Source organism: Aquarana catesbeiana, linkage group LG06 (assembly GCF_042186555.1).
Source record: "Aquarana catesbeiana isolate 2022-GZ linkage group LG06, ASM4218655v1, whole genome shotgun sequence".
NCBI classification, from domain to species: domain Eukaryota; kingdom Metazoa; phylum Chordata; class Amphibia; order Anura; family Ranidae; genus Aquarana; species Aquarana catesbeiana.
In genome coordinates, this window is record NC_133329.1 from 31236908 (window position 1) to 31262434 (window position 25527).

General features: G+C 44.6%; 1 protein-coding gene across 6 annotated transcripts in view; it reads right to left on the reverse strand.

The window, feature by feature from the left end:
* Positions 1-25527, reverse strand: part of LOC141148245 (transmembrane protease serine 9-like) — a 437906-nt gene that overhangs the window by 217572 nt on the left and 194807 nt on the right. For 5 of the 6 annotated variants that reach the window (XM_073635506.1, XM_073635508.1, XM_073635505.1 and 2 more), the window contains 2 exons: positions 7255-7426; positions 3919-4190 (listed from right to left, as the gene is read on the reverse strand). The exons of the other annotated variant lie outside the window; for it this stretch is intronic. In XM_073635506.1, coding sequence (XP_073491607.1) covers positions 3919-4190; positions 7255-7426 — 444 coding nt within the window. The remainder of the gene's footprint in view (positions 1-3918; positions 4191-7254; positions 7427-25527) is intronic. 6 annotated transcript variants of the gene reach the window in all.

The following is a 25527-nucleotide window of genomic DNA, read 5'->3' on the forward strand; positions in this document are numbered from 1 at the left end:
ATTATTTCATTAACAATAGTGAAAAATATTGTGCAGTCGATGGACAGTTTGCAAACAGCTTTGTTAGGCCACAAATTAGTAGAGAGAAACCAAACAGGTTTTATCATGAAATAAAAATGACAGTATTATTTCAGAGACAATAAGCATATATATTGTACAGACCCAATGCACACTATGTAAGCAGCTTTAGTAGGCCATAAATTAACCACTTGCCGACCGCCGCATGTACATTTGCATCGGCAGAATGGCATGGCTGGGCACATGGGCGTACCTGTACGTCCCTTTGAATTTGCCGCCGTGTGGTTGCGTGCGCGCTGCCAGCGCCACGCGCGTGACCCTGCCAGGAGCTCCGTGAGTCGGGTTGCAGGGGATACCCGCGATCGTCTCACGGAGCTGAAGAACAATGAGATGCTAATGTAAACAAGCATCTCCTCGTTCTGTCTAGTGACACTGTCACTGATCATAACTCCCTGTGATCGGGAGCTATGATCTGCGAAGTGACGTTCGTAGCCCATCCCCCTAACAGTTAGAAACACTCCCCAGGACACACTTAACCCTCTCTAGCCCCCTAGTGGTCAACCCCTTCACTGCCAGTATCATTTTTACAGAAATCAGGGCAAATTTTATAGCACTGATCGCTGTAAAAATGACAATGGTCCCAAAAATGTGTCAAAATTGTCCGATGTGTCCGCCATAATGTTGCAGTCAGGATAAAAATTGCAGATCGCCGCCATTACTAGTAAAAAAAATTATTAATAAAAATGCCATAAAACGAACCCCTATTTTGTAGACGCTATAACTTTTGTGCAAACCAATCAATAAACGCTTATTGCGATTTTTTTTTAACCAAAAATATGTAGAAAAATACGTATTGGCCTAAACTGAGGAAAAAAATGGTTTTTTTATATATTTTTGGTGGATATTTATTATAGCAAAAGTAAAAAATATTGCTTTTTTTTCAAAATTGTAGCTCAATTTTTGTTTATAGCGCAAAAAATAAAAAACGCAGAGGTGATCAAATACCACCAAAAGAAGGTTCTATTTGTGGGTAAAAAAGGATGTCAATTTTGGTTGGGAGCCACGTCGCACGACCGCGCAATTGCAGGCATGTACTGCCCATTGGGACTACTGGGAGTTTCCCGGTGTGCCGATGGCTCAGTGGGCCAGTCAGGTGCAGTCCTGGAGCCGCTCCTCTCTGACAGTGAGGGATCGCGATTTCACTCCTGCCAGGAGGAAAGGCTTCCATCACTTGCTGGAGAGAGCATTAGGCTTTCTGCTCCCTCCAGCCTGCAGGGGGAGATAGACAGCCAGCAGACTTTCCTTCCTCTCTCCCCTTATCACTTGTTATCACATGACTGGAGAGAGAAATGAGAAGCTGCCTTGAAAACTGTGAGTACATGTGGGAGAGGGAGGAGAGTGAGGACACACTGATGTGAAGGGAGCTTCTGATGGGGACTCTGATGTGCAGGGGGCTGCTGGTAGGGACTCTGGTGTGAAGGAGGCTGCTGGTGGGGACACACTGATGTAAGGGGGGCTTCTGATGGGGACTCTGACGTGAAGGGGGCTGCTGGTAGGGACTCTGATGTGAAGGGGGCTTCTGAAGGGGACACACTGATGTGAAGGGGGCTTCTGGTGGGGACACACTGATGTGAAGGGGGCTGCTGGTGGGGACACACTGATGTGAAGGGGGCTGCTGGTGGGGACTCTGATGTGAAGGGGGCTTCTGATGGGGACTCTGATGTGAAGGGGGCTGCTGGTGGGGACTCTGATGTGAAGGGGCTGCTGGTGGGGACTCTGATGTAAAGGGGGCTGCTGATGGGGACTCTGATGTGAAGGGGGCTGCTGGCGGTGAATCTGATGTGAAGGGGGCTGCTGGTGGGCGACTCTGATGTGAAGGGGGCTGCTGGTGGGCGACTCTGATGTGAAGGGGGCTGCTGGTGGGCGACTCTGATGTGAAGGGGGCTGCTGGTGGGGACCCTGATGTGAAGGGGGCTGCTGGTGGGGACAAAATGATGTGAAGGGGGCTGCTGGTGGGGACTCTGATGTGAAGGGGGCTGCTGGCGGGGACACACTGATGTGAAGGGGGCTGCTGGCGGGGACACACTGATGTGAAGGGGGCTGCTAGTGGGAACTCTGATGTGAAGGGGGCTTCTGATGGGGACACACTGATGTGAAGGGGGCTTCTGATGGGGACACACTGATGTGAAGGGGGCTTCTGATGGGGACACACTGATGTGAAGGGGGATGCTGGTGGGGGCTCTGATGTGAAGGGGGCTGCTGGTGCGGACACACTGATGTGAACGGGGCTGCTGATGGGGACACACTGATGTGAAGGGGGCTGCTGGTGGGGGCTCTGATGTGAAGAGGGCTGCTGGTGGGGACACACTGATGTAAAGGGGGCTGCTGGTAGGGACTCTGATGTGAAGGGGGCTGCTGGTGGGGACTTTGATGTGAAGGGGGCTTCTGATGGGAACACACTGATGTGAAGGGGGCTGCTGGTGGGGACTCTGATGTGAAGGGGGCTGCTGGTGGGGACTCTGATGTGAAGGGGGCTGCTGGTGGGGACTCTGATGTGAAGGTGTCTGATGGGGACACACTGATGTGAAGGCTGTATTTATGACAAATTACCACAATAGATACATATTAAGGGAAAAACGGGCCTGGGTTCCAGTAACCAAAATGGCGGCTACATTACTTCCAGTATAGCCCCCAGTATTCAAGATGGCAGCTAAACCACTTCCGGTTTCGTGTCACGGCCGTTTCCAATTGTTTGACAAGCTGACAAGGATCAAAAATTAAAGGAGGTATAAATAAGAGGACAGGCATAGATACAGCAGCTTCCTGATGACGCAAACCCTGTTGCGAAAAACGCGTAGAGGCTGCTGGGGACTTTCCTACCGCGTTCGATCATATGGGTGTGAGGCTTGGAACGCACACCGCTGTGAGGAGACACTAGGACAGATTGAGACTCCGCTCTCCACATACACTGCTGTATTAGCTTGGTGACCGCTTAGGGGCACCTAAACATGTGAGTTTGACTATGTTTTTTTAATTTTTTTAAATAAATTAGAGTTACACCATGATGGCTATGGCCATGATGGCTATCCACATGTTTTTGTGAGCACTATATAGAGCAAGAGACACTATTGTACTGCTTGAATAGGCTGCGATTGGACCCATCATAAACGGAGTGGTTATCCTAAATGAACCAAAGGCGCATATCCTTACCGTATCTGGTGAGTGGTCATTGCAACAGGTGGTGGTGAAATCACAATAAGTGGTGAATTTGGAGCACTTTATATTGAAGAAAAACGTTATTACTGCACAGGAGTGATCACTTACTGAGGATATCTAGTGTACTGTGGTGCACATGTTGGAGACATTTTTCAAAAACATTTTTTCTGCAAATTTTCTTGCACTGTGCAGCACATATATACATTGATATGGGAATTCTATGAATGAAGTAATATTGGCACATTGTATGATTTTAGTTTTCAGTTTATTTCTCACATATATATATATATATATATATATATATATATATATATATATATATATATATATATATATATATACCTATATATTTTTTAATATTTTGTTAGCACTAGTACTTTATAAAGTGATTGGTAACACTATACGATATTTCACTTAGATACATTTTGATCAGAAATAATACATGGGAAAGATACGTTTTTTAATATAAAGCCAAAAAAAAAAAAAAAGAGAAAAATATCAATATACTAATATAGATGGCAGAGAAAAACACTTCATTATAGGATCAATATAGAAATATTTTTTACTTTGCACAATTTGCACACTTCATGGTGGTTATTATACACAAAGGTTTATCTTAAAGGTCTGATCTACTTGGATTGAAAATGAGTAAAATCACTTTTGATTATAATTTCATGGACTCACCTCCATAATATCTTGTACCCCAGCCGGTCACCCAGCACTCCGTACCACAGGGGAAGGTGGTGGAAGAAGATGGCAGACAGATTGGCATGATGTACTGAGTATAGGTGACAGGTGAGGCCAGCTGTATCAGGGCGATGTCTCCAGGGATATTAACACTTGAATATTGACTATTGACAATGATATTTTTTACATTGGTAATAACTGTATGAGGGCTGATCACACCCAGCTGGTACAGGCCTAAATATACTTTATAATTCGATAGCTGGATAGGTCTGCAGAAAGAAAACAGAACATAACATGTATAAATGAGGACCCATCTGTTGCAGAAGGCAATGCAATATCATTACTATCAATGATCTTCAGAATCTAATGAATGAAATACAACTTGATCATAATATGTTCTCTATGAGTGGACTGTATGTACACAAGTCCAATGGTATAAACTTAGACAGGATCATCAGAGTTTACTGAGATGCTAAGTCGTAGTAATCTCTATTGAAGGCTCAGAAGTGGAATGCAATTGTATGTATACTTGTTAGACCTAAAATGTTAAACAGTTCAAAATAAAGATATTAAAATAAGCCAGATATAAAAGACACCGAATAATTCAGCTCTGTATTGATTAATACATCATTACATGCATTTTATTTATTGCAAGCAGTGTAAGCACCTGAATTGGTATCAGCCTCTTACAGTGCCTCTACAGCAAAACTCAGACTAGGGAAAGAATAAACAGTACAAGGAGAAAACCAATCATGGAGCATGCTGATAGAGGGAGAGAGCAGAGTGGCAGGGAGATAAGCCTATCACTTTGCTGCTTCTCCTTGACTGTCCAGTCACAGCCTGGAGGCGGGATCATGACAGAATAGGCTCAGAGGAGCTGGGTTGATTGATGATGGCCGTCATTCAACCTAAAAGACTGAGCACAACTAGTGGCAAAAAATATGTTCTTTTGGGAATGGCTGTGGATTGAGGGTGAGTATTTGATCCTTTTATGGGCTTACTTTACTGGAATGAAGTGTTGCATCTTCCTTTGATTAAAGGGCAGGTGTAGGAATAGTTAAAACAGAACCAGCAGAACCACAATGAGATAAATGAGCCTGTGGCTTAGACTGAAGGTGCAGCACCCCAGAGACTTCATATCTAGGCAGTGTTATGACAGTGACCCATTTATACCTCCTCCTGCTGTCATGTAGACCTGGACCCTGCTTAGTTCTAGGCAAGGAAAAGTTCAAAGCACTCTTCATGATGTCCCAAGTGTGCTACTAATATCCAAGTGGTAAACTATGAGTTTAGGGTATTGTATAGACTACTCTTCAGAAGAGATTGGCCGAAACACCCCCCTGTTTGGTTTGCAGCAAAGCTCCTGAACAGGAGAAAAACCCGAACAGTGAACCCCATTGAAATCTATGGAAGCCGAACAAGAAAAATCAAAAGTGCCCATTTTTAAGGCTTATATGCAAGTAAATAAAGTGGAAACTCTGTAGATTGTATAGAACATGCTGCAGCAAAAATGACAATTCTAAAGAAAAAAAATATGTCAAATCACGTTTAAATTGACTTGCGGTTGCAATTTACGGCACCCAGCTATTGAAAAAAAATGGTGCGGGGTCCCTCCCAGTCCATAGGATTTTGAGGGAAACCCCCCCCCGCCCGCCAAAATTTAAAAAAGAAAGCGTGGGGTCTCCCCAAAATCCATACCAGACCCTTATTCAAACATGCAGCATGGCAGGTCAGGAAAGGGAGGGGGCAGGCGAGTGTCCCCTCTCTTGAACCGTACCAGGCCACATGCCTTCAACATGTTGATGGGGACAAGAGTCTTTTCCCCACAACCATGGCTGGCAGTTGTGGGGGTATGCAGGCGGGGGGCTTATTGGAATCTGGAAGCCCCTTTAACAAGGGGGCCCCCAGATCCCACCCCCCTTTGTGAATGAGTATAGAGTACATAGTAACCCTACCCATTCACCAAAAAATTGTCAAAAAGTAATAAAAACACAGAGACAGTTTTTGACAATTCCTTTATTAAAAAATAAAAAGACAGTGTCCCCCGATGTAAATCCATCGTCAATTGAACACTCCTGCCGTCCATGAAGGCTGGCCGCCTACTGCAGGCTCCGCTGTTTGACAGTTCTTATATAGGGAAGAGCAGGGCCACTTAGCTACGTCACCTGATGGCACCGTCCCCCCCCTTCTGAAGTCACGGATGGCTGAATGCTGGGTCGGTGATATCACAAGGGGGTGGTTCCACCAGGTGACATAGCTAAGTGGCCCCGCTCTTCCCTATATAAGAACTGTCATACAGAGGAGCCTGCAGTAAGTGGCCAGCCTTCATGGACAGCGGGAGCATTTTTTTTTTTCCGGCTGCGGTGGGGTTGACAAAAGATTTACATGGGGGGGGGGGCACTATATATATATATATATATATATATATATATATATATATATAAAGGAATTGTCAAAAACTGTCTCTGTGTTTTTATTACTTTTTGCCACTTTTTTGATGAATGGGTAGGGGTACTAAGCTCCTGCCCGCATACCCCTACAACTACTGGCCAGGGTTGTGTGGATGAGGCCCTTGTCATCATCAACATGGGGACAAGGTGCTTTGGGGTGGGGGGGCAGAGTCCCCCCCTAAAGCACCCAACCCCCCATGTTGAAGGCATGTGGCCTGGTATGGTTCAGGAGGGGGGCACTCGCTTGTCCCCCCTCCTTTCCTGACCTGCCAGGCTGCATGCTCAGATAAGGGTCTGGTATGGATTTTGGGGGGACCTCACGCCAGTTTCTTTTGCCGGCAATGTTTTTTTTTTATTCAGCTGTCAGTGGGGAAGCCCATTGACAGCTGGTGACTTATCGGTTGTTAAAGACGCTGCGCTGGCTTCCCAGCCCCGCTCCTTAACAAGCAACTTTTACTGTACCATGATTGGGCAAAGCTTTGCAGCGCATTTGGCGGACGAACACCCGCTGAGCACCACGCAAATTCAGGTGTTCCCCAAACCGGGTGAACAGCCAATGTTCGACCCAAACGGATACTTGGGCCGAACCATTTGCCCAACTCTACTCTTCACCTGCGTCTATCTATCCACAGTGAATTAGCCTATCAACTCAATAGCTGAATCAAGGGCCCAATATTAGCGCTCATACAGGGGCTCTTTGGTAATGTTAACTAATCAATGATGATCAATGAGGCACACTTGGCAGTTTTAAAGTGGACACTTTATAAAAGAAGAACACTATCAATGAATATGTCCATGACTGTTTTTTAGAAACAATTCCAAAAGCAGAATGATTGGTGTCTGATGGAAGAATTGGTTTATAAAGGTAACATGTTATACTCACTTCTGGATGCAATTCGCTGCCGTCATTACCCACTCCTGTGAGATCAGGGAGCCTCCACATAAATATGTTCCATTTAATTCTTTATCTATAACAGCGACCTGCCAGGGCCACTTCCCATCCAATGAATCTGCACCACCAACTATCCGACTGGACACCGACGGGGAACCGCACACTGAAAAATGTTGTGCAGATGACACAAGTAAAAAAATAAAAAAATATAAATAAATAATTTTATAAATAAATAATAATAATAATTAATAATAATAATAAATAAATAATTTGTCTAACTTACATAATAATAATTACATAATAATAATTATATATATATATATATATATATATATATATATATATATATATATATATATATATATATATATATATATATATATATATATATATATGTGTATATTATTCTATCTATCTATCTATCTATCTATCTATCTATCTATCTATCTATCTATCTATCTATCTATCTACAGTGCCTTGAAAAAGTATTCATACCCTTGAAATTTTCCACATTTTATCATGTTATGACCAAAAACTTAAATGTATTTTATTGGTATTTAATGTGATAGACAGACACAAAGTGGCTCATAACTGTGAAGTGGAAGGAAAATTATAAATGGATTTCAACATTTTTTACAAATAAATATGTGAAAAGTGTGGCGTGCATTTGTATTCAGACCCCTTTACTCTAATACCCCTAACTAAAATCTAGTGGAACCAATTACCTTCAGAAGTCACCTAATTAGTAAATAGAATCCACCTGTGTGTAATTTAATCTCAGTATAAATACAGCTGTTCTGTGAAGTCCTCAGAGGTTTGTTAGGGAACCTTAGTGAACAAACAGCATCATGAAGGCCAAGGAACACACCAGACAGGTCAGGGATTAAGTTGTGGAGAAGTTTAAAGCAGGGTTAGGGTATGAAAAAGTATTCCAAGCTTTGACCATCTCACGGAGCTCTGTTCAAGCCATCATCTGAAAAAGGTAAGAGTATGGCACAACTGCGAACCTACCAAGACATGGCCATCTACCTAAACTGACCGGCCGGGCAAGGAGAACATTCATCAGAGAAGCAGCCAAGAGGCGCATGGTAACTCTGGAGGATCTGCAGAGATCCATAGCTCAGGTGGGAGAATCTGTCCACAGGACAACTATTAGTCGTGCTCTCCACAAATCTGGCCTTTATGGAAGAGTGACAAGAAGAAAGCCATTGTTGAAAGAAAGTCATAAGAAGTCCCATTTGCAGTTTACAAGAAGCCATATGGGGGACACAGCAAACATGTGGAAGAAGGAGCACTGGACAGATGAGACCAAAATTTAACTTTTTGGCCTAAAAGAAAATCACGATGTGTGGCAGAAAACTAACACTGCACATCACCCTGAACACACCATCTCCACTGTGAAACATGGTGGTGGCAGCATCATGTTGTGGGGTTGTTTTTCTTCAGCAGGGACAAGGAAGCTGGTCAGAGTTGATGGGAAGATGGATGGAGCCAAATACAGGGCAATCTTAGAAGAAAACCTGTTAGAGTCTGCAAAAGACTTGAGACTGGGGCGGAGGTTCACCTTCCAGCAGGACAACGACTCTAAACATACAGCCAGAGCTACAATGGAATAGTTTAGATCAAAGCATATTCATCTGTTAGAATGGCCCAGTTAAAGTCCAGACCTAAATCCAATTGAGAATCTGTGGCAAGACTTGAAAATTGCTGTTTACACAGGGCCGGCCCAACCATGGGACCCAGCGGCAGAGGGCGGCAGCCGGCCAGAGCGTGCAGTGAAAAGTTGTCAGAAGTACCCGCCGGCCACCGCCACACACTCTAATCACTGTGCTGTCTTCCGATATCTGCGCACTGGGATGCTGTGAAAGGCTACATCCAAGGAATGTGTAGCCCACGCTGCCTGTGAAACAGTTTCACATTGAGCAGATTGTGAGGCTTGTAAGAGCCGCTGAGTCTGTGACACTGTCAGCTAATGTAACTGTATGCAGGGAGAGAGATCAGCTGTCACAACTCAGCAGTGATGTCGGGAGTGGGCGGGACCAAACAGCTATCAAACACCAGCCAATGCAATGGGGTCTTGGCAGGCCACTACATTTATGTGGCTCCGCCCCTTTCTTAGTTTCACTCCTCTTTGTGATGCTGGGTCTCAGTGCTAATATACAGACATACAGTTTTTCGCATAATGTAGACCCTTCAATCTCTACTAAACCAGTTCCGTCTGACTGCTCTCCCACTGAATGACAGGATTTTTTAGCACTTCCCCCCTCGCCGCCCAGCTGCCCATCCAAAGGGAAAAGAAAATTAGAAGAAGAGGCAAACGAGGGGGAAAACAACGGCACAAACCACAGGGCCAAGTCCCCCAAACAATAAAAATATTTAATCTATCTTCTCACAATTTGTCTTCAGCTGAGACTTCAATTTTACAATGGGGTCTAAATTTTGCCCCCACTTCATTACCTAACTCATTTCGGTTGTTTAAAGACCTTCATATGTTCATCCGTAATCTTACGCTAAAACGTCACTTTAATATGAAATTATCCCAGGTTACTGAGAGTCATACACCCTCCAATCCGGTTGAACTCACTGTTCCCTCAGAAAATAGTGATTCACCCGAATTGAGTATCTTGAGGATCTATATAACATGGAGAGTGATGATGATGATGTAGATTTACTTCTTCTTACACAGCATCTCTCCACCTCTCCCCCTATACAATATAGTACATTCAGGCCCAAATCTGTGTTCAATCCCACACGTTCAAAGGGACCCTATCTCCAAACCTTTTATCAGGTGTTTTTTTCTGATATGCAAAAACTCTGCCAATTGACACATGATAATCACTCCAATCATTCCAATCTTACTTCCCTAGAAAAATCATCCCTTAAAAATCTTATTGACAATCACAATATAGTCATCAAGACGGCGGACAAAGGTGGAGGCATTATGGTCCAAGATCGCAGTGATTATCTGGCCGAAGCCCGCCGTCTTCTGTCGGATGATAGTACATATTGTAAACTACACTGTGACCCCTTGTCCAGTTACATTGCAGAAGTTAAAATACTTACAGACAGAGCTAAAAGCAAGGACATCATCTCCAAACATGAGCATGCTTTTTTCAACCGGCCATATTTTTCAACCCCATATTTTTATCATATTCCTAAAACACATAAGAGTATCCAAAATCCACCAGGTCGACCCATAGTTGCGGCTATGGATAGCATTACCAGTCCCATCTCTCAGTACATAGATTTTACAGCCACTTGCAACCAGCCTCCCCTCTTATATTCGTGACGGTTTCCATCTTATGCAACAACTGGAACATTACACATAGGAGCCCACATACTCTTGGGCTTCCTTGGATGTAAGCTCACTTTACACCTCGATCCCACACCACATAGGCCTTAGGGCTATTGCCAGTTTCCTCTCCTTTGATCCCATGTTAAATCCAAGTCAGGCAGAGTTCATTTTGGAGGCCACAGAATTCTGCCTGACCCATAACTATTTTGAGTTTGATGGCGATTTCTATCTTCAAACAAAGGGCACAGCTATGGGTGCCAATTTTGCACCCAGTTACGCTAATTTAACCATGGGGTTCTGGGAGGCCAATCACATCTGGCTCAATAATCCCTTTACCTCCCATATAGTTTTTTATGGGAGGTATATCGACGATATTATCGTCATGTGGGATGGCCCAGAGCCCCTTTTCCTAGACTTCATCACACACTGCAATAACAATGAGTATGGCCTCACCTTCACTTCAGAACACGATCGCTTTCAGCTTGCATTTTTAGATCTTCTACATTTTCACCAGGAAGGCAAAATATTGGCCAAAAACTATACCAAGCTGACAGCCGGCAACTCTTTTTTGCACCACCAGAGCTGTCACCACCCGAGATGGATTGCAAACATCCCAAAGAGCCAGTTCTGTCGCTTACGTAGAAATTGCACCAGACAATTGGACTATATTACAGAAGGGTCCCTTCTAAAACAAAAGTTTATGGATAAAGCTTTTCCACCCAAACTCATAAATGAAGCATTTGACCTCTATCTGTCAGAACCTTCTACATCCACTAGTGAAACCAATCATTCGCCAGTACAATCACCCCCAAACCAAAGTTTACGTATCGTAAAACTAGGAACTTTAAGAATCTGGTGGCACCCAGTAAATATAAATGCCTACAAAATCCCAAAACAACATTTCTTTGCCTTATTCCCCTAATCGGGATGTACCAGTGCCGTAAAAAATTATGTCTCACATGCAATCACGTTCATCACGGTCAAAGGGAATTTACCAATAAAGGTCAGACGTACCAGATCAGTCATTTTTTCAATTGTTCCACAGAGTTCGTTATTTATTGTTTGACTTGTCCGTGTGGGTTATATTATGTAGGCCGAACCATACGCACATTGAGAAAGAGGTTCGGGGAACACCACTTTCTCCATAAACATGATCATTCCTCATTCGACCTCAAAGTTTGGATCATTGAGTCCATTCCCGGTACGTTCCCACTGGCAGAGCGTTTTAAACGTCTCTGCCAGAGGGAAATGTACTGGATATACATTTTGGACTCTTTGGCCCCTGGAGGTCTCAACGAGGAGATAGAGACGAGCAGCCTAATCTGACTGCTCTCCTCCCTCTCCAAGTCTTATAGGTTATTGGATCCCTCCTATATACCTGTCTCTTTGCCCTTTAGGTATCCTTTACCACCATAATGTAATTTCTTTCTTATTGTGATGTTACAGTGTTCTTGTTTCATTCGAGTACTATTCTAAAGCTTAGCCACCTTACATTCTCCCCTATTTCTCATAAGAATAAACGTATGTGTGTTTGCACACAAAGTTACCAACGTGTGTGCACACATATTTTACATATCCGCATTCTATAATCAGGATCTAGAAGTTATGACTCAGTCACGTTCTGATTTTACAACCAATGAAAACCTGTATTTTCGTTAGTATTTTCCCCAAGACTACAACCATTTTTACATATAATCTCACCATTAGTATTTTGTTTATTTAAATCCATTTTTACTTTTATTTCTATTTTTATTTTTGTATTTTTCCACTTAAACTATATCTTATTTTTAGTGTTTATTTTTATTTTCATTTTTTATTTTATTTCATTTCATATTATTATTATCATTATTATTATTATTATCATTTTTATTATATATATATATATATATATATATATATATAATTTTTTTCATTATATATATTTTTTTCATCCGTTACAATTACTTTTATTATTTACTATTTTTTATATTTTTTATTTTATTATTATTTTGTATTTTTTATTAGCTATTTATCACCTTCATCACCACTTTTTCAACAATATATTTTTTAATAATTTTCTAACAATTCTTATTTCATTACATATTGTCATTTCACTATTATTATTTTAAATCATATACCTTTCATTCTTATTTCCTATTTTCCTTCAGTGATTTTTCATCTCCTATTTTTATTCCTTCACTTTTCTCATCCAATTATATCAGTTTTCTATATTTCCCATTCTTCATCATTTTCGTTGTTAATATTCATTTCTTTTTATTTTCATTTTCACAGTTATCTCAATTCCATTATTATTAGCAATCTGATTACCATGCAACTCCAGTTTCACATTTCATTCATATTTTCTAATTTTCTTACAGACCATAATAACAGAAACACACATACTTTATTTTATTTACACACATACATATACAGCGCTGTTTTACTAGATCTGTCACAGCAGCCATATGAACACTACGCTTCCCACTTCTACATCAGACACGTCAGCATTCGATTCTCACTACACAGCTCTGTGCCCCAGTCTGACTAACGGTCTTCTCCTCCAATCAATGCCCCTCATAGACCATATAAGTTTGGACCTATCACAGGTCACGTTAGGCCTGAGGAAGGAGCGTAGCTCCGCAAACGCGTCGCCTGCCTATCTCTGCACATACCCGGCAGTGACCCCGTTCCCCCGATTACGAGCAGTGTGTTCCAGCGGTAGGAAACATTGACAATCCAGCAGTGCAGCCTGTCGTGCTAAGGAAACCGCCACTGAATGATGTGATTGGACACCACTCCCGGGATATCTGGCACCTTCAAATTGTTATCCACATGCCTGTTTACATGTACCCTTGTGAGTACCCATTTTAAAGATGTATTAAATTTGTTTTAGATAATGCACTTAGAGTGGCGCCCTTGTTGTTCTTTTTCTTCAGTACCCAGAGGATTGCTTCTTCCAATCTACAGGGCTGCCTTCTACAGTTGCCTTCATATGCAATGGACTATATTTTAGTCACTTTGGACTTTCAGCAGATAATAGTTCGTTTGCCTTAAATCACCTATTATAATCACTCACGTTTTTAGTCCCTAGTTTTGCAATTATGTTGGCAGTTGTATATTAATCTTCCCAATCACTTCATCCCCTCTGTATTAAGAGTAATAAGGTTGGGGGGGTTACAATTGTTTCTAATTGTGTTGGACTCAGCGCTCACACTCACATGTTCCCAGAAGAGTTGAAGCTGTTATAGCTGCAAAGGGTCGGCCAACTCAATATTGAACCCTACGGACTAAGACTGGGATGCCATTAAAGTTCATTTGCATGTAAAGGCAGGCGTCCCAATACTTTTGAAAATATAACGTGTGTGTGTGTATATATATATATACACACACACACACACACACACGTTATATTGTCAAAAATATGTATATATATACACGCATGTGTGTTTGAACTTTGGGGTGCACACCCTAATGCAATAGGCTGCGCATGCCTATGACCCTGACCTGGTCCATTTTGCCACCAGTGAGTTCCCCGCAGCAGCATTATCTGCAGGAGTCTGAATCAAAACTGTAAGTACAAACACACATTACAAGTTGTATGAGACGTGAGAGCCTGATAGGGACTTGCCTTGCCCAGCCCTGATTAACCACTTCAGGAAGGAATTGCCCCCTTATTGACAGGCCATTTTTTTGCGATACGGCATGTTGCTATAACTGACAATTGTGTGGTCGTGCGAGGTTGCACCCAAACAAAATCCTTTTTTCCCCACAAATAGAGCTTTCTTTTGGTGGTATTTGATCACCTCTGCGGTTTTTATTTTTTGTGCTATAAACAAAACAATGTTTGGATTTTAACGTAATGGTTTGTGATATAATTTTGCATATGGACACATTGCTGTTGCATGTAAATCTGATTTTCTGATAAATTTAATTTTAGTTTTAATTATCATGATATAAAAAAATGAATGTGGGGGCTTTTTGGTGGGCATGATTGTGACGACACCCCGAGTATGAACGGGATTAAAGTCGTTTACGACATTCCATACCCAAACACAAAGGCAGCTACCGAACACTTCAATCAGCCGAACAAGGAACCCATACAAATAATCCACCCCAAAAACGAGATACGGCTCTGTTTTCATGTTTCAAGTAGGAATCACATTTATTGAAAGGAATACAGGCTCTTTTATACAGTAAAAGAGGAGGTGCATACCCCCTGCTCATATTACTCTGAACATACACCTGTGATCAGAAAGCTAATTAACATGAGCTAGTTAACTATTCCCTTTAGACAGCCTAGATGACTCAGACATAACCTTTAGGCCAGACTGGTTGTCTTGTAGCTCAGAAAACACAATCAACATTATCACAAATCAACACAGAACTCTTCTTCACACAATAGCAGAGTTAATTAACACAAACAACAATGCGGATCTAATGACTCTTAGATCCCATACTAGACTTATTTACAATACACATTCTAGCAGACAACAGACAGACAGGTGGCTGGAATTGACATCAGCATCTCCTAACAGTATTTGTCCCAGCATTATGAATTAGCCACTATTTCTAATATGGCAAATCCAGGGTCCCCAGAGTCTGTGGCTCTTGGGGGGATATGGACGCGAATCTAAAGTAACGCCACCTCAAGGGTTCCCCAGGCATACAGCTCACAAAGAGCACCTTTCCACCAAATGCCAGGGCCCATAATCGGTCGGTAAGAGGCTAGAATTCAGTCCCCTCCAAAAGCCTGTCCCGGCTAGGTCTGTCACAATTATTTTTTTTGGGGGGGGGGCAGCATTTCATTCTTGGGCCCAGGCAGCACAATGTCTTGGGCCAGCCCTGTGTTCACAGACATTCTCCATCCAATCTGACAGAGCTTTAGCTATTTTGCAAAGAAGAATGGGCAGAAATGTTCCCCACTAGATGTGCAAAGCTGGTAGAGACATCCCCAAAAAGACTTGCAGCTGTAATTACAGAGAAAGGAGGTTCTACAGAGTATTGACTCAGGGGGGTGCCATACAAATGTCCCCCCCCCACACTTTTCACATATTTATTTGTAAAAAAAATGTTGAACACCATTTATCATTTTCCTTCCACTTCACAATTATGTGCCACTTTGTGTTGGTCTATCACATAAAATCCCAATAAAATACATTTACATTTTTGGTTGTAACATGACAAAATGTGAAAAATTTCAAGGGATATGAACACTTTTTCAAGGCACTGTATACATATACAGCGGGGAAAATAAGTGTTGAACACGTCACTGTTTTTCTAGGTAAATACTGTATATTTCTAAAGGTAACACAACCCATGCAATCCATACATATAAAGAAGCCAAAACAAATAAGTTCATAAATGAAGTTCTGTGTAATAAAATGGAAGGACACAAGGAAAAAGTATTGAACACGCTAACTGAAATGTATTTAATACTTGGTACAAAATCCTTTGTTGGTAATGAGAGCTTCAAGATGCCTCCTGTATGGAGAAACTAGTCGCATGCGTTACTCAGGTGTGATTTTGGCCCATTCTTCCACACAAACAGTCTTCAAATCTTGAAGGTTCAGTGGGCCTATTCTATGAACTCTGATCTTTAGTTCTGTTCATGTAAGGTTAGGGTGACCAGACATCCCCGGTTTCTGGGGACAGTCCCTGGACTGAGGACACTGTCCCTGGTCCAAGTCTATCCCCGGTTTTGTCCCCGGATTGGATTCAAATTTTTCCGCCCCCATCCCACCATACTGTACATCTCTTGTCAGCCTGACCCCAGAGGCCTCCACTGTCACAGGGATTGGAGCCTTGCTTGCAGTGCAGAGTCCTGTTTTGCAGCAGGGAGCAGGCCAGCTGTAACTTTAAGGTAGGACAGATAAATCCTGGTCCTCCTGACTCCTGACTTTGACACACGCTACGTTTCCTCGTGATGATGCTCAGTAGTAGCAGGAAAGTAGTGTGTGTCAACCACTGACTTGTCCCAATTCCAGAGGTTAGTAGTCTGCAGTTATGGCTTATGCAGTAGCAACTAAATAACTTTAACTTAACCACTTCAGCCCCGGACCATTTGGCTGCCAAATGACTGGGCCACTTTTTGCGATTCGGCACTGTGTTGCTTTAACTGGACAATTGCGCGGTCACGAGACGTGGCTCCCAAACAAAATTGACGTCCTTTTTTTCCAACAAATAGAGCTTTCTTTTGGTGGTATTTGATCACCTCTGCAGTTTTTATTTTTTGCGCTATAAACAAAAATAGAGCGACAATTTTGAAAAAAAAAACAATATTTTGTACTTTTTGCTATAATAAATATCCCCCTTTTTTTAAAAAAAAGCTATTTTTTTCTCAGTTTAGGCCGATATGTATTCTTCTACATACTTTTGGTAAAAAAATTTGCAATAAACGTATATTGATTGGTTTTCGCAAAAGTTATAGCGTCTACAAAATAGGGGGTAGTTTCATGGCATTTTTTTGTTATTTTCTTTTTTTACTTGTTTTGGCAGCGATCTGCGATTTTTATCATGACTGCGACATTATGGTGGACACATCGGACACTTTTGATGCTATTTTGGGACAATTTACTGTACATTTATACAGCGATCAGTGCTATAAAAATGCATTGATTACTGTATAAATGTGACTAGCAGTGAAGGGGTTAACCACTAGGGAGCGATCAAGGGGTTATGTGTGTCCTAGGGAGTGATTCTAACTGTTAGGGGGTGTGGCTTACTGTGACACATCACTGATCGCTGCTCCCAATGAGAGGGAGCAGACGATCAGTGTTGTGTCACTAGGCAGAACAGGGAGATGCCTTGTTTACAAAGGCATCCCCCTGTTCTGCCGTTCTGTGACCCGATCGCAGGACACCGGCGAACATCGAGTCCGTGAGTCCCGCGGGCACGGTCACGGAGAATACGGCGGGCGCGTGCGCTAGGGGGCAGGTTCAAAGCAACGTACAATATATATACATTGCTTTGCCTGCCCATGCCAATCTGCCGACGTAAATCTGCGTGAGGCAGTCGGCAAGCAGGTAATGTAACAGAATACAAATGACTCTGTATAATTTGTTTCTTAAATGGCAGGGATATATTTATTAAGTTACCGTATTCATCGGCATATAACACGCACTTTTTTCCCCTTAAAATCAGGGGAAAATCGCGGGTGCGTGTTATACGCCGATCCCCTGCGATCCTGACCTGTCAGATCTAAAAAATCAATGACCGCGATTTGAAAATGGTGCCGCCGGCGCCGAAATACATAGTGCCGGCCCTCGGCTCTTCTCGGCCACTTACGGCTTCACTCGAGCGCTGCCCGAACCTAGCCGAGTGTACTCGGCTAGGTTCGGATAGCTCCGCTCACCGTCACGCCCATCCCGAGTGGAGCCGAAAGTGAACGAGAGCCGCCGAGAAGAGCCGAGGACTGGCTCTGTGTATTTCGACGCCGGCGGCGCCATTTTGAAATTGCGGTCGGCGATTTTGAAGCTCAGCGAGCTGCAAGGCTGCACTGGGGCAAGGCTGGACTGGGGCAAGGCTGCACTGGGGCAAGGCTGCACTGGGGCAAGGCTGCAATGGACACTGGGGAAGGCTGCACTGACAAGGCTGCACTGACAAGGCTGCACTGACATGGCTGCACTGACATGGCTGCACTGGGGCAAGGCTGCACTGAGAAGGCTGCAATGATTGGCATTTAAATGTAAGTTTTTTTCCCTTCAACTTCCCTCCTAAAAGTTTTTTTTTCTGTAAAATTCCCTCCTAAATTGGGGTGCGTGTTATACGCCGGTGCGTGTTATACGCCGATAAATACGGTACTCAATTTACTTACATCTAGCTCCTCAACTTAGACCATCAGGGTCCAGGTATAAAGCCAGTGTTGGACAGATAGTCTTCCGGTTTAGAAATCTCTGTAAATAAAGAAGGCTCCTGCAGGGCTGGCCAGTGGCGCCTCTGATTGGCTGAGAGTGGTTAGCTGACACTCTAAGCCATTCAGTGATTCCCATTCATAGAACTGGCTTGAAAAAGAAACATACCTTTTTCAAGCCAGTTTTATGAATAATGCCCTGTACACACGGTCGGATTTTCTGACGGAAAATCGTAGATGGGAGCTTGTTGTCGGAAAGTGTGTAGGCTCCATCGGACATTTTCCATCTGAATTTCCGTCACACAAAATTTGAGATCTGGATCTCAAATTTTTTGACAACAAAATCAGTTGTCGGACATTGCGATCCTGTGTACACAATTCGCACAAAGTTCCATGCATGCTCGGAATCAAGCAGAAGAGCTGCACTGTCTATTGAACTTCATTTTTCTCGGCTCGTCGTACGTGTTGTATGTCACAGCGTTCTTGGCGATCGGAATTTCTGACAAGATTTGTGTGAACGTGTGTATGCAAGACAAGTTTGAGCCAACATCCGTCGGAAAAAAAAACATGGATTTTGTTGTCGGAATCCGATCGTGTGTACGGGGCATTAGAGTCACTGGTTGGCTGAGAATGTCAGCTGACTGCTCTCAGCCATTCAGAGGAGCCGCTGGGATATCGACACTAGAGCACAGACTTTGGGGTTAAACGGTTCAAGAACAGTTTTATCCCATAAAGTAAGAAAACGCTCAGTGACCTCCTGACACCATAAAAACGTAATTTCGATGAAGTCTTTACAGTGCAGTCATGCATAGGTTGGACTTGATGGACTTGTGTCTTTTTTAAACCTCACCTACTATGTAATTATGTAAGTGCCTAACTGTTCCTTTAACATTTGTAGTCCTATAACAGTTAGCTATTAATATTTAATTATTTATGTTTGAAGGCATCCTGCGTGTTGTTACCATGCAATCGTTTACTGTTCTGAATTGTTAATTTATATTGGTATTGTTAAACCAAAATTCTTTGGTAAGAATTAAATACAAGATATGCATTGAAAAGTTTTTTTCATTCCTCCATAAACACACACCACACACACTGCATATATCATTTGAGGAAAATAGGTTTATAAAATTTGCCAAGTAAAAAAAAAAAAAAAAATGTCCCCGGATTTCATTTTCAAAATCTGGTCACCTTATGTTAGGTGTCAGAGTAATCACAACAGAAATAGCTTCTAAGAGCACGTTTTCCTCTCGTCCTGTTCCCCTCTTTCTCCACTACCTGCACTAAACAACAAACCTCTCACCAACCAGGCTGCTGTACAACTTTCTTCTCCACTCCCTAAAGCATACATAAAAAAAAGACTCATGTGGGAGTTAGAGAGCTGAGGGGTCATTTTGGTTTCTTCTTCCTCTGGAGGAAGAACAGCAGGAGACTCGAGTATTGGCCGAGGGGGGTGTAGTGTCGATGAGTGCCTCCCGTTGAATAATGCCTCCTACACTACGTCACACCAGCTGATTTCCCGATCAGCTGGCGTGACGTAAGACTGCACATGCACAGTTTGTCGGATGCACCAAACTTGGCACACTTGTAGGGAAGACCCATGGCTGTACGTGGAAGAAACTTCGGGTCCAGGGAACTGAAGGGCAGCCAGTAACGACTCCCCAAAGTGGGCCCCTCGCTTCATTTTTCCGCCTGGGGGAAAAAAACGGGCGAATTTGAGCTCAGGTTTCTGGGGACCCACCTGGTCAAATCTCACCAAACTTGGCACACTTGTAGGGAGGAGCCATGGCTACACGTGGAAAAAATTTCGAATCTAGGGAACCAAAGGAAGGCTGGTACCGACTCCCCAAATAGGCCACTTGCTTAACATCGGAGTCTATGGGAAAATCAGGCCAAATTGTGGCGAATTTCACTTATTGCCCAACCATTCGAAGACCGAATGGGCTAGCGACACCAAACTTGCACCCATTTTTCCCAGATATCACAGCTACACCTCATAAAAATTTTGAGGTTCGAGGACCCTTTACCGGGGATATACCGGGGCCACGATGTTGACTGTCTTCACAGTACCGGTGCTCCCTGACCATGGGTCACAAAATTACAAAACTTGGGGGTGATGTAGAAACACTCTATGGGTACCCCCACACCAAACCAGGGCCCGGTACCCCAACTGGAACCTTCCGGTAACCGGAAAATGGCACTTTGAAACGGTGTAGCTCGGATCCAGTTAACCGTAGAAAGCTCAGGGGGGTCTCATTATAATATGTCAAGCCTTTTCCACTGTATGGCACCCCCTGACTTTCGGGGACTGGTGGCCCCCTCACACAACACTGGCAAAGACGTGCGTGGCACTCTCCGGTTCTATGGTTCTTAAAAATACACCGACACCGGGAGGCTGTGGGGATGCTCTTCGGGTACTCACTGGCCAAGTTTGGGGTTCAGGGAACCTATGGCGGGCCAAAATCACACCAAACTTGGCACACTTGTAGGGGGGAGCCATGGCCACACGTGGAAAACATTTCGGGTCCAGGGAACCAAAGGAAGGCTGGTACCGACTCCCCAAAGTAGGCCACTTGCTTAACATGGGAGTCTATGGGAAAATCAGGTCAAATTGTGGCGAATTTCACTTATCGCCCAACCATTCGACGACTGAATGGGCTAGTGACACCAAACTTGCACCCCTTTTTCCCAGATATCACAGCTAATGGGCTAGTGACCGAAGGGGCTAGTGACACCAAACTTGCACCCCTTTTTCCCAGATATCACAGCTACACCTCAAAAAAATTTGGAGGTTCGGGGACCCTTTACCGGGGATTTACCGGGGCCACAATGTTGACCGTCTTCACGGTACCGGTGCTCCCTGACCAAGGGTCACAAAATTACAAAACTTGGGGGGTGATGTAGAAGCACTCTATGGGTACCCCCACACCAAACCGTGGCCCGGTACCCCAACCGGAACCTTCCGGTAACTGGAAAATGGCACTTTGAAATGGTGTAGCTCGGATCTGCTTAACCGTAGAAAGCTCCGGGGGGTCTCATTATAATATTTCAAGCCTTTTCCATCGTATGGTACCCCCCTCGACTTTTGAGGACCGGTGGCCCCCTCACACAGCACTGGCAAAGACGTGCACGGCGATCTCCGGTTCTATGGGTCTTAAAAATACAAAAAAAATACACTGGGAGGCTGTGGGGATGTTCTTCGGGTACTCACTGGCCAAGTTTGGTGTTCAGGGAACCTATGGCGGGCCGGTGGCACCCCAAAAGGTCAACTGGTAGAACCCGCACGTTTAACATTGGAGTCTATGGTAAACTTACTCAACTTGGGGGGATGATATTTCCTCGGCTATTGGGGTTAGGAACAAAACATGGCACACTTGTAGGGGAGACGATGCACTACATGTGATACAAATTTGGGGTTCCTAGACCCTACGGTTGGCCCGTAACCGTCTCCCAAAGACAGCACCCCTCGCTTCACTTTGCCGCCTAGGGGAAAAACTGCCGATATTGGGGCAAGTTTGAGCTCCTGTTTCCGGGGACCCACCGAGTCAAATCACACCAAACTTGGCACACTTGTAGGGGAGAACCATTGCTACACGTGCAAGAAATTTCGGGTCCAGGGAACTGAAGGAAAGCCAGTACTGACTCCCCAACTAGGCCCCTCTCTTAACATAGGCGTCTATGGGAAAACCAGGCCAAATTGTGGTGGATTTCACTTATCGCTCAACCATTTGACAACCGAATGGGCTAGTGACACCAAACTTGCACCCCTTTTTCCCAAATATCACAGCTACACCTCATAAAAATTTGGAGGTTTGGGGACCCTTTACCGGGGATTTATCGGGGCCACAATGTTGACCGTCTTCACGGTACCGCTGCTTCCTGACCATGGGTTACAAAATTACAAAACTTGGGAGTGATGTAGAAGCACTCTATGGGTACCCCCACACCAAACCGGGGCCTGGTACCCCAATCGGAGCCCTCCGGTATCTGGAAAATGAAACTTTGAAATGGTGTAGCTTGGACCCAGTTCACCGGGGAAGGCTCCGGTAGGTCTTATTTGAATATTTCAGGCCTTTTCTACAGAATGGCACCCCCTCGACTTTCGGGGACCGGTGGCCCCCTCACACAACACCAGCAAAGACGTGTGCGGTGCTCTCCGGTTCTATGGGTCTTAAAAATACACCGGCACCGGGAGGCTGTGGGGATGCTCTTCGGGTACGCATTGGCCAAGATTGGGGTTCAGGGAACCTATGGTGGGCCAGTGGCACCCCAAAAGGTAAACTGGTAGAAACCGCACATTTAACATTGGAGTCTATGGTAAACTTGGTCAAATTGGGGGGCTGATATTTCCTCAGCTGCTGGGGTTAGGAACACCCCAAATTGTGGCGGATTTCACTTATCGCTCAACCATTTGACGCCCGAATGGGCTAGCTACACCAAACTTGCACCCCTTTTTCCCAAATATCACAGCTACATCTCATAAAAATTTGGAGGTTCGGGGACCCTTTACCGGGGATTTACCGGGGCCACAATGTTGACTGTCTTCACGGTACCGGTGCTCCCGGACCATGGGTCACAAAATTACAAAACTTGAGGGTGATGTAGAAGCACTCTATGGGTACCCCCACACCAAACCGGGGCCCAGTACCCCAATCGGAGCCCTCCAGTAACCTGAAAATGGCACTTTGAAACGGTGTAGCTTTGAAAATACTCTCTCCGGTTCTATGGGTCTTAAAAACACACCGACACCGGGAAGCTGTGGGAATGCTCTTGGGGTACTCACTGGCCAAATTTGGGGTTCAAGGAATCTACCATGTGTCGGTGGCACCCCAAAAGGTCAACTGGTAGAAACCGCACGTTTAACATTGGAGTCTATGGTAAACTTGGTCAACTTTGGGGGATGATATTTCCTCGGCTATTGGGGTTAGGAACACCTGGGGACAGGAACTCCATCTCCCCTGAGGACAGGGAACCCACCTCCACTAAGAACAGGAACCTGATTACCCTGTGTGTACCAAACTCACCTCCCTGCCCCTGTGTGTCAACCTCACCGTCATGCCCGATCACCCTGTGTGTGTCAACCTCACCGCCCTGCCTGACATGTGTCCTGTGTGTGGGCCCTCCTGTGACAGCTGTTATCAGGACTTTAACCCACTTGGTGCTCCCCTACATGGATGTGCTCTCACTACACGACTGTATATAAGGGATGAAGGCCCAGAGACATGTCCAGGGAACACACAGGATACATGAGATAGATTATAAGGGATGGAGGCCCAGAGACATGTCCAGGGTACACGGAGGATACATGAGATAGATTAGAAGGGATGAAGGCCCAGAGACATGTCCAGGGTACACGGAGGATACATGAGATAGTTTAGAAGGGATGGAGGCCCAGAGACATGTCCAGGGTACACGGAGGATACATGAGATACATTAGAAGGGATGGAGGCCCAGAGACATGTCCAGGGTACACGGAGGATACATGAGATAGATTAGAAGGGATGGAGGCCCAGAGACATGTCCAGGGTACACGGAGGATACATGAGATAGATTAGAAGGGATGAAGGCCCAGAGACATGGCCAGGGTACATGGAGGATACATGAGATAGATTAGAAGGGATGGTGGCCCAGAGACATGTCCAGGGTACACGGAGGATACATGAGATAGATTAGAAGGGATGGAGGCCCAGAGACATGTCCAGGGTACACGGAGGATACATGAGATAGATTAGAAGGGATGAAGGCCCAGAGACATGTCCAGGGTACACGGAGGATACATGAGATAGATTAGAAGGGATGAAGGCCCAGAGACATGTCCAGGGTACACGGAGGATACATGAGATAGATTAGAAGGGATGGAGGCCCAGAGACATGTCCAGGGTACACGGAGGATACATGAGATAGATTAGAAGGGATGGAGGCCCAGAGACATGTCCAGGGTACACGGAGGATACATGAGATAGATTAGAAGGGATGAAGGCCCAGAGACATGTCCAGGGTACACGGAGGATACATGAGATAGATTAGAAGGGATGAAGGCCCAGAGACATGTCCAGGGTACACGGAGGATACATGAGATAGATTAGAAGGGATGGAGGCCCAGAGACATGTCCAGGGTACACGGAGGATACATGAGATAGATTAGAAGGGATGGATGACCAGAGACATTTCCAGGGTACACAGAAGACACATGAGTTAGATTAGAAGGGACAGAGGCCTCCTCTGTGTACCCTGGACATGTCTCTGGGCCTCCATCCCTTTTAATTTTACTGTCCAAGGGGGAACTTTGTGAACCCTGATGTAAAGGGAAACACTGATGTAAAGGGCAATGCTGCAGACTCTCATGTAGTTAGGAACCCCTTACATCAGAGTTCCTCTTTAGATCATGCTCTGCATCATTTTTCTTCCCACGTAGAATCCCATGGGAGTCTACGCCCCCTCCCGCCCACCCCCCCCGCGCTGTCTGCTGGGACACATACAGGTCCCAGAGACAGCGGGGACCAGTAAGTGAAGCCGCAATGCTTCACTTCCTGATTCCCTTACAGAGAATGGCGGTGGCAGCACCCGAGGACCGAGGGACGATTCGGTCTCGGGTGCCGACATCGCTGGACCCTGGGACAGGTGAGTGTCATTATTTTACAAGCCAGCAGCTGCAGTATTTGTAGCTGCTGACTTTTAAAAACATTTTTGCGGGACTCCCTCTTTAAGATTCTCTCCCACCACACACTCCTCGTGGCTTGCCTCCCGTTGGAAAATGCATATGACGAACTGTGCATGTGCAGTCAATACGTCACGCCAGCTGTTCGGGAAATCAGCTGGAGTGATGTGATGTACTGCGCATGCGCAGTACGTAGGAGGCATTTTTTGACAGGAGGCAATAATCGACATTACACCGGTGTAGTGTTGATTATTGCCTCCCGTTGAAAAATGCATACTACGAGTACCCTCTTTACTGGGGTGGTATTTTGGGCTCAATCGGAGAGAAACTTCCACACGGTTGCTCGCAGGAGGGTCGGTCTACCCAGATCTTGTGTCTAAAATCCACCGGTACTGACCTGCCAAATTTGGGGTCTCTAGCTCAAAGTATGGGGGAGATATGGACCTCCAAAGGGGACCGACCCATGGTGTCCACCAAGGCCGA